At 42.3% G+C, this 10,326-nt stretch overlaps 1 protein-coding gene across 2 annotated transcripts; it reads left to right on the top strand.

Annotated features, from left to right (window-relative positions):
- The first annotated feature begins 2,056 nt into the window (after positions 1 to 2,056).
- RNASE12 (ribonuclease A family member 12 (inactive)) lies at positions 2,057 to 8,093 on the top strand. 2 transcript variants are annotated; one of them, XM_089907423.1, is made up of 2 exons: positions 2,057 to 3,554; positions 6,838 to 8,093. In XM_089907423.1, exons 1-2 carry the CDS (start codon positions 3,488 to 3,490, stop codon positions 7,311 to 7,313), a joined length of 543 nt encoding a protein of 180 aa, XP_089763549.1. In that variant the 5' UTR covers positions 2,057 to 3,487; the 3' UTR covers positions 7,314 to 8,093. The 2 variants fall into 2 exon arrangements, with proteins under 2 accessions (XP_089763549.1, XP_089763548.1); XM_089907422.1 differs by lacking the exon at positions 2,057 to 3,554 and adding an exon at positions 6,148 to 6,317.
- The last annotated feature ends 2,233 nt before the right edge of the window (positions 8,094 to 10,326 follow it).

Raw genomic sequence — 10,326 nt, 5'->3', positions numbered from 1 at the left:
CACACACACACACACACACAGAAAAGACTTGGTTTGCCCCCAAGGGAGTACAGGACCTCCCTCCTCCTGTGTGAATAGCCTGGGGCTGTACCTGCAAGGCTGAGGTTGATGACAGCCTCTGATTCAGAACATGTCCTGCCCAAATCAGGAGCAGCTCGCTCTTGGATATATGCAAGCTCCAGCCTGTCTACCTCACCTGGACAGAGACACGGAGGTAGTGGGAGGGCAGCTGGAAGAGCGCCCAGAGCGCCTTGTGAAGGTATTGCATGACTCTTGCTATTAACAGCTTGTCTAGCAAACCGCTCTGCAGGTGCCAAGGGTAGCCAATCAACTCCCCCAGAACAGGGGTGCTTCATGCCTTTTTTTTTTTTTTTTTTTTTGCAATAGTTAGTGTCTTTGATTTAGGGAGGGAGGTGGGGGGAAATAGAAGTGGTAGCCAGAGAATCGTCATCTTAAGAGGATAGTCACTGAGGTCATTTAAATGTAGTTCAAAGCCTTCGTTTGTGACAGCAGAAAGGTAGATAGTCAAATTCTTCCTTCATTCTTTTCTACCACCTCCATTTTAGAGATAAAGGAACTGGGACTCTGAGAAGTGACATGGCTTTCCCAAGATCACACAGCTAGTTAGTGGCAAAAGAAAAAGATCTAAAATCCTTTACCCTTTTTTGATCTCCTGTGAGTACCAGGCAGTGTGCTAGTGCAAGCAAGTACATCGTTCTGGCTCTCCAGTGACACACTGGCACAGGGGACAGGAGGCCAAATACACCCTTTGCCATTACCACACAGTAATCACTAATGCTAAGTTGTGTACAGGAAGCTTGAAGGAAGGCTTCATATGGAGACTCAAGGAGAAGATGGAGGTTGTTAATTCAAAGAAGGATTCCTGGAGGAACGGATAAAGTCCCATGCCCTTTGCACAGCAGTCAGAGATATTTCTTGATACATGGGCTTACATCGAATGCCTGAGAGTTTGTGGGAACCAGCACGAATTTCCTCATGGGCAAGCTCCACTTCCAAGGTTAGAAAGAAGCTTGAGCTATCTATCTTCTGACTGTTGTCCACACCAGGGTAGTAGATGAAGATAGTTTGGGGGGCTTCTTATTGAAACTGAACAGGGAGGAAGGAGAGCAGATCTCAATCCAGAGGTACTTCCAAACTTCTGTCTTAAGAGTGGTGCTGGGGGTTTCCCTGGTGGCGCAGTGGTTGAGAGCCCGCCTGCCGATGCAGGGGGCACGGGTTCGTGCCGCGGTCCGGGAAGATCCCACATGTCGTGGAGCGGCTGGGCCCGTGTGCCATGGCCGCTGAGCCTGCGTGTCCGGAGCCTGTGCTCCGCAACGTGAGAGGCCACAACAGTGAGAGGCCCGCGTACCGCCAAAAATAATAATAATAATAAATTCCACTAAGATTCGAAATCTGAAGATTCTTTTCATCTATAACAGTTTCTCCCTCTTTGTTTCCATGCCACTTACCAATTGAAAAACTTGTTGGGTATCTTGCAGAATGTCTCACCATCTGGATTTGTTTTATTGCTTCCTTGAGGTATTATTTAACATGTGCCTCATTTCCCTTTATTTCCTATACACTGGAAGTTAAATCTAGGGCTTAATTAATTTAGATTCAATTGTTTGGCAAGGATACTTCTTGAACAATGCTGTGTACTTCCTATGGCATCATATTAAAAGGCACATAATAACTAGCTTTTCACTTCTCTGAATACCTAGGTGGTGGCATCCAGCTCTTCCATTGCAAAGTTTCCCATAAGCCTCTCTCCTAATGGTTTTACGACCTACCAAATAATTTTTGCCTGACTTAATAATTTCATAAATGATTATAAAATGGCGACTTTTAAAAATTTTATCATTCTTTTCATATCTATTAGTTATTATTCTTCTCTAAAGAAGAACTTTCCCTTACCACATGAAAGCTCTTTGGTTACCCTGAAATATAGTTCCTATGGGCTAGGCAGAATAAATGTGCAATTCTTATATTTTAATTATCAACTTTCATATTCAGGGATTGATTTAGAGTCAGTTGGGGGATAGGGATCTTTGTCTTTTCACTGATGTGTCCCAAGTGTCTAGAATAGTGTCTGGCATAGGTAGGTGTTCAATAAATATGCGTTGAATGGAATAGCATGTGAATGATAAAAGTTCTTTACAGTAGTGACAAAAATCCCATATAGTCAGTACTGAGGAAATCAAGTCTTAGTACAACCATGAATCAAGATCCTGAATCTGAACCCTGTACTCGAGGAGTTTTTATAAGGGAAACTAACTAGAATGTTTGTCCCCCAGTTAGTGATGTTGCCTAATACAGGTTCCATAGTGGGAAGGAGAAAGGACAGTATCCTTCCAGATCCCCCTGGGTCCCTGGGAGGAAAGGGAAACTGTAATAATGACCAAGTTGACCTTCTCCCCAGATTAGTAGGGCAAAAGACCTAGAAGTAGTTTTAATTTGATATAGAAGCAATAAGGTGATGCCAATTTTCTTGCCCGAGTTTGTAGAATAAGATCTATACCTGCTGGCTAGCAAAATATTTGTTACTTACAATACTTCACTCAGTTTTTAAGTGAATCGATGCTCAGGAAGGGTCTTTCTTTGGTCACAGGGTGATTGATTGGAAGGTAGGGGGCACAGAGGGGCAGGTGGAATCCAGGAGACAGAGAGGAGCTGGCACCATGGAGAAGGGAGGCTCTCAGGGCAGAGATGGAGAAAGATGGGGGAGTTAAAAAGGAACTTGGGGGGTTTTACCGCAGATGGAGATTTTAAAAACTAGTTTTGTCTTGTTTGCGAGACAACCTGTACTCTATAACCAAGAAAACTTCAGTGGTATCTATTATTTGCTAAAACTTGGTGGAATTGGATTTGCTTGGGGAGATTTGTCACAGTGGTGAGCCCTCTAGTCTGTTTGTCTATGGCTGCTTTACAGATGACCCCCAAATGGTGGCTGAAAACGATAACAATACTCATTTGCTCCTGAATCTGGAGGTTGAGCTCAACTGGGCAGTTCTTGCTCGAGGCCTCGCATGTGGTTTTATTCACAGGGAGCTGAAACAGGTGGAGCATTCTGGGCATCTCTCTCTCTCTGTGGCCTCGACACAGTCAGACTTCTTTCTACGCGACCCCCAGAGGCAACGTCCTAGGAGAACCACAGCCCAGTGGAAGCTGTGTGACCACGGCTCAGAGGTCATGCCGTGCTGTGTAAGTGGGAGCAGACAGAGGCCCACCCAGGTTCTCAGGAAAGGATAGAGACTCCACCTCTTGCTAAGGGAGTGGTAAGGCTCTGGAAGAGACTGTGGGATAGAAAATATTTTGTGGCCATTTTGGGGAAGCTACAATCTGCTGCATGACTTTAAGGTGAGCATGGCATGGGGCAACCGTAGAAGCCTTGCAAGGGTAGCCAACCACCTCTGTAGGACAGAATAACCTCCACAGTTTTCTGAAGGCACTGAAGCAGCCAGAGCTCTTTGAGAATTTCTCTCCCTTCATGTGTTCTCTCCACTGGTGGCCTCAACACGGTCGAACATCACACGTGGCAGCTGAAGGCATCCAGAGTGAGTGTTCACTTCCTTTGCGGTCCCTTTGAGGCCGTTGCCTAGTCTCAGACAATACTGGAGCTGGGTGGGTTTCTAGCAGTCCTGGAGGAGAGCTTATTAATTTGACAAAATGAGTGGTGAGGGGAATTACTAATGTTGTTTTACATCCTGGCACGAATATTTGTCTCCAGCCGCTACCTGCCTCCTGCAGTCTCCTGAGGGTGACTTGAGGCTTAGCAAAGGTAGGGTGGTGGGAACTTTAGGTCAAATGCAGTCATCTGATAATAGGCCCAGTTTCTTCCTCCCCTTCTCCACCTCTTCCTTCTCTTTCCCCTCCATCCCCTTCTTTCCTTCTTTCCCTCTTTTCTTCTTTCCTCCCTTCCCTCTTCAGGTGCGCAGAATTGAGTTGATCATATCCTGTTTATGGCCTATGCTAGGCCTCTCTTTTGTTTTATTCAATTTTATTATTTTCCCTTTTATTCCTTATCCCTGCTTCTATTTCTCTCATCCTCATGCTCATCTGTCTTAGAGTATTTAATCCACGTTCTTCCATCCTACTTAAATATTGTATGTCCTTGGAAAATTTTTTGTATTATTTTGGAGCATGCGTGTTTTCAATTTAAATCAACTGGAAATGATTTTCATTGTTTCTTTATTTCACACCATACCAAATAGCCTGTTGCTATTTGTAAAGCTAGTGCATTATTTGAAGCTGTTTTATACTATTTTATTTTATGTGTGTAACACATGTTTACCTGTCCATCCCCTTCATGAGGGACATTTCAATTACCTTTAGCTCTTTTCTGCCACCAGTTATGCCATGATGCACATCCCTGCACGTACTCCATCTGGAAGAACTATGTTGAAGTCTATGCCCGGGACAGGCTTACAAAGTCTCAGATTATACCCATTTATAATTTTTCCAAATACTTCCAGATTAGTTTCCAATATCACTACACCAATTCTCCTGCCCAGTAACATATTTTCCAGCACTTGATATTAGATTTTCTAATTGTTGATAATCCAATGGTTATAAATCGATATCTTTTGGTTATGTTAATTTCCATTTATCCGATTACTAACGAAGTTAAGCATTGTTCATCAACCATTTTCGCTTCCTCTTCTGAAGTTGACTTTTTATAACTTTTGACAATCTTTTCTCCTCTGGAGTTTTTGTGTCTTTTTATTGTTGATATGGAGGAATTCCTTATCTCTAGTGTTAATCCTTAGTTGGTTTTAGGCATTACAAATGTTTTCTCCAAGGCTGCCAGCACTATTAAACATTTGAAACCAGTCTCAACTCTATTTCAGGAAGGTAAAACTCTGAAATGTAGAGGTAGGTCAAGTTGCCTCAGTTGAGGATAAATTTTTTAACAAGGGTTGATTCCTTGCCTGTAAACTTAGTATAACATCTGTAATTTGGTTGCTTGGAAGTCCTGGAAGGAAATATTGAACATGTTACAATATGTAGAAAGAGTTCTTTTTATACAATGGAAATGTTTTTGCAAGATGGTGTGCAAATCAAAATCTGTTAATTGAAAAATTTGTCAACAGTTAATAACTATGCACTTACACCGTTGTGGCATTTTTGCAACACATATCCATAACAGAGCAGTTTGAATTGTGAAAGGACAACCAGAATGAAAGTTTTTGGAAAGTAAATAATAACCTCCTGCTTGTTCATTTTCATGGTCTTGAATTATGCTTTTGTTTTTGTTGCATACAAAGAGACACATTCTTTGAAGTCTTTTCTAGGATTCTCTGTCTTTCCCAGACAAGTTTTAACCCCCAAATAGCTTTCTAGTTGACAATTAGAAAGACACAGATACATACAAAGGAGGCTATGTAGCTGTCTTTCCAAAGAAGAAATCATTTCAGAGCAAGAAATAGTACAATTAAGTCCATTTTTTCCATGCCTATATCAAAGACTGGGAGATGTTGGCAACAAAAAGAATTCTATTGTTTCAATACCTTGAGCCACTCACTATCTTTTACCAAGCCCTCATCTTCTAATTTTCCATGTAGGTCTCCCAAGTATCCTATAATTCAGTGGTTCTCAAATCTTGCTGCATATTAGAATCACTGGGAAAGCTTTTAATAATCTCAACTCCCAGGTCTTACCCAACACTAATTAAAGCAGAATGACTCAAGGTGGCATTAAAAAATGCCTTGGAGATTCCAATGTTCAGCAGAGTTTGGAAATCATTACCATACTTGCCAGGAGTCCGGGGCTTTATCAAGACTAATGTTAATGTCAGGGAATTGTTTCTGCCCTGTCCTGGACACCACGTGGGAATGAAACTTGCTGAAACTGGAGTTCAAGGGTTAAGCATTGAGAAAGTAAGATTTTTATTACTCTTGCCATCTCACATCTCCACCTGAAACTTTCTGCAACTCATTCCTTCATTAATGAAATGGAGATAACAGCTACTTCACAGGTTTGTAGTAAGGACTGATGAAAATTTGGAAAATAAACAGTACTGCATCTGGCACACTTCAGGACTATAATAAATGTTTTGAAATGTCAACGCTTGTTTAGTGAGGACACATTCAGGACCTGCCTTACCCAACTGTCCCTCTGAAAGTAACTTCTCTTCCCGCTGGCAGCCAATCACACTCCCCTCCTACAGGCTCCTCCCTTTCTGCTTTTTCCCCTTGGCCTCCCCACACACAGATGGCACCCTACCAGTTATTGTCTGGGAACAGTGAGACACAAAGGACTTTCTTGGATCCGTGATCACAAGGATATGTTACCTGTGAGAGTTACAGCAAAAAGGAAAGGTGAGAGGATCAAGCACAGAACCAAGTAGGATTGACAGAGGGAGAGATTAGGAAGGAATTGGGAAGAACGGATTAATAGAAAGCGCTAAAAGCATATTGACTTTGGTGGGATCAAGGTTAAAACAATTATGGGAAAGAAAGTCATTCAGCAATACGAATAAAACAATCAGACAAGGGTACTTTTAATATCTTCTGTATGTCTGCTCTGTGTTAAACATTCTGATGGATTCAGGAGAAATAGGAGATGAGATACTGACTGTCAAGGAGCTGTGGAGGCCAACAAACACAATACAACAGGAAAAATTAGAGAACAGTTCAGTGCCAAACTCTGAGAGCTAAAATGGTCAGAAACAGCTTTCTTGGGGAGCTGGACCTCCAGCTGGACCTTGCAGGGTTAGCATGATTTTCACTAACAGAGAGAAGGCTATAAAATATCAAAGGCTAGGGAAGCAAAGTCAGGGGATGGTGCTGGAGGAATCTGATTACCCTCTGATATTTTCTGTCTCCTCTTACTCTATAGGAGTTAGAGCAAAAGATGTGAAGGACCTCATACCCCTGGTAATACTAATGGTGATACTTTTCCTGCTGCTTCTATTCTGGGAAAATGAGCTGGATGAGGAAGTAATGGCGGCAACCTTAGACCTGTTGCATGTGGACTACCCTCAGAGTGACGTTCCTGTAAGGTACTGCAACCACATGATCATACAAAGACTCATCAAGGAAGCCAACAACACCTGCAAAAAGGAGCATGTCTTCGTCCATGAGAGGCCTCGAAATATCAACAGTGTTTGCAATTCTCTCAGGAAGGTGGCTTGCCAAAACCATTCCACCCTTCTCTGCTTCCAGAGTGAGACCAAGTTCAAAATGACAGTCTGCAAGCTCATTGAAGGCACCAGATATCCTGCCTGCAGCTACCACATTTCCCCCACAGAGGGGTTTATTGTCGTCACTTGTGATGACATGGGGCCAGTTAATATCCAGAGATATGATGAATAACCTGAGACCAGCATCTGAGCCGGCCGCCCTCTCGTCTCCTCTCGCAGAGGCACTGATGCTGGTTCTCCCTGAGGCGCACCTTAATTGTGGACATGGGGTCATGCCTTGAGTGAAATGCATTTATCCTTTCAGTATTGGTGAGCTGGGATCTTTTTATTCTGCTTTAATTAAAAAAAACCTACCGAATTAAACCATAAACTCTGCATGTGTTTTAATTCCTTGTCCTTTTTCATTTGATGAGAGCCAAGAGTGAATCCTACACAGGACTGGGATTAGGTAAGGTGAGGGACTCACTTCACATGCAAAATTGAAAGAGCACCAAAACCCCCTGAGCAATATAGAGAAATAAATTTTTAAAAATCAAAATTAATGCAAAAATCCCTGATGAACAAAATATCTGAATTTTAAATCAAGACCCATTCTGACAGGGTTGGATTTAGGATGAGGTGGGGTACACAAGTTGTACCAATGCAGGGTCAGACCCTGTTATTTTAAAAAAAAATTTATTTTTTGTGGTTAAAATTTTGATAATTGTCCATCAGGGATTATTTTGCATTAAATTTATTTATTTATTTATTTGGAAGTATAGTTGATTTACAATGTTGTGTTAATTTCTGCTGTACAGCAAAGTGATTCAATTATACATATATTTTTTTATATTCTCTTCCATTATGGTTTATCACAGGCTATTGAATATAGTTCCCTGTGCTATACAATAGGGCCTTGTTGTTTACCCATTCTATATATAACAGTTTGCATCTGCTAACCCCAAGCTCGCAGTCATTCCTCCCTCATCTCCTTCCCCCTTGGCAACCACAAGTCTGTTCTCTATGTCTGTGAGTCTGTTTCTTTTTCGTAGATAGGTTCATTTGTGTCATATACATTCAATTTATTTTTAAATATTGCAATAAAATATTATTTATCTTGATTATTGGGCCTTTAACATTTTGTAACTCCAGCGAGTACCTCATTCATCTCACACTAATCCCAGACTTTAATCCTAGGTGTAGAGGCAGTTGGGGTCATCTCTTAAGGTCCTCTTTAAGGACGATATGTATAACTTAAGCTGTACCTGCTCCTATTCAGCAGATGCCTCTGTGCCTTGCTGAAAGGGAAAAGGAGATCAGAAGATGCCTGACTGGTCAGAAACCATTTCCCTTAAAGACTAGAAAGAAATGGATAAGGATTTCTGAGGGAGGGATCAAGACCCTCGGGGTTCAACCTATTTCCTCTTTATATCCTCAGAAGGAACAGAGAGGACTTTGACTCACACTAATCATTCCTTTCCCCTACTAGTTCTTACAGCTGGACTGTTTTTTAAGTTCCTCCTCATTCAGCTATGGGCAGAGGATCTTTAGAGTGAGAGGGCAAAGGAAGAGAAGGAAGTGAAAGAGAGGTTCCTAAGTCTGGAGATTTGATTAAGTTCTGTTCCTATCAGTTTCTCCATCTGTAAAGTGAGGAGCTTGAACTAGATAATCTTTGAGATTCTTTCCTCGTCTATTACTCCACAATTCTATTTCGTAGGGAGTCTAGAAACTGGCCTCGTTGGAGTTGCCGGGGGTGGGGAGATTAGTACTGGGGGGTAGTAAAAAAAAAAGGGAGTAATTGGCAAGTAAGGGCCAGATTATGAGATCACTAATTCTGAGCTATGACATTTTAAGCCTGTAAGTGATAGCCAGAAACTCATACAGTGAGCTGGAGCAGACATGGGCAATGCCCAAGATTTAGAGGGCCCTTTCTGTTCTTATATTTTCAGTTGAGAGACTTCAACTTTTGCATTATTTATTTGTACTTAATTTAAGGTCAGATCAACCTATGCTAGTTGTTAACTCTGTCATTGGTAAACATCAAGTTCTAACAGATTGATTAGATTTATGGAGGGAAAAGGGTGGCAATCATGTGTAAAGGACACTTTGCAACTTGTAAGTAAAGGCTTACCTCTCTGGGTGGCCATTTTGCAACTGAGTTCTATTACTCATTTTTCTGTGGAAATTCCATTGTCATTGTTGTCTTCATGAAAGTGTGAATGTCACCAAGGAAGCAGAGCCCCCAGCATCTGAATAGATGCTGAGCAGGAAACAGCTGGTCCCTATCATATGACGCATTGGGTCCTGGTAGCAGCATCATTTCCTGGGCAAAAGTAGCTGAAATGTGTTCCTTAGGCCCATGTTTCTGTGTTCTGAATTTTGATTCCGTTTCCTATCCCTCTCCCTAGGCTTAATTGTCCTTTCTTTCCTTCTCAGTGCTTTTTCTTCCCTTCTTCCCCTAACCTCCCTTTCTAATTAAAAAAAAAAAAAATCTTGCAGGTAAATGCATTCCTATTAAAGTGTAAGTAACCGAGGATTATCAGATGGAATCTATCCTCAGAGTATTTTCATTTAATAAGGATCAAATCGCAATTCAAATAAATTGTGACATTTTAGGGTTTCCCTGGTGGCACAGTGGTTGAGAGTCCGCCTGCTGATGCAGGGGACACGGGTTCATGCCCCGGTCCGGGAAGATCCCACATGCCGCAGAGTGGCTGGGCCCGTGAGCCATGGCCACTGACAGGCCTGCGCGTCCAGAGCCTGTGCTCCGCAACGGGAAAGCCCACAGCAGTGAGAGGCCTGCGTACCGCAAAACAAAACAAAACAATGTGATATAATATTTTTTTAACCTGCCCAATCTGCAGAAATAAGATTTTTTAAAATAACATAGTGCTGGCATAGGGGCAGGAAAGGGGACATTCTCATGCACTCTTCCTGGGAAGACAAATTGGGGTGTTTGCTGTCTTTCTGGAGAACTATTTGAACTCAGCCCCATTCTAGCTTTCGGACCCTCTGCATGTTTGGTTTCTTTACTCCACTGCTGACACTCCTCCCTCCTCTTATACATCCTTTAGGTAAGAGACTCAGCTCAGTCCATTCTGGCTCTGATGACTTTGAGTTCGGGTCCTCGTGGGAGGGCTTGAGGAGGCCCTGGGGCTTGTCTCGTGTAGTGTCAGAGAGCAGGGCCAGGTGAGCTGGCAGAGCCC

The sequence above is a fragment of the Delphinapterus leucas genome, chromosome 2 (genome assembly GCF_059928025.1).
Source record: "Delphinapterus leucas isolate spDelLeu-1000000601 "Yukka" chromosome 2, BTC_Dleu_Yukka2, whole genome shotgun sequence".
Classification (NCBI taxonomy): domain Eukaryota; kingdom Metazoa; phylum Chordata; class Mammalia; order Artiodactyla; family Monodontidae; genus Delphinapterus; species Delphinapterus leucas.
This window is presented reverse-complemented; position numbering and strand designations above follow the sequence as displayed.

Coding starts and splice junctions, on each gene's coding strand:
- RNASE12 (XM_089907423.1), top strand. CDS start 3,488: ATGTGTTCTCTCCACTGGTGGCCTCAACACGGTCGAACATCACACGTG. Junction 3,555..6,837: donor GGCAGCTGAAGGCATCCAGA/GTGAGTGTTCAC, acceptor CTTACTCTATAG/GAGTTAGAGCAAAAGATGTG.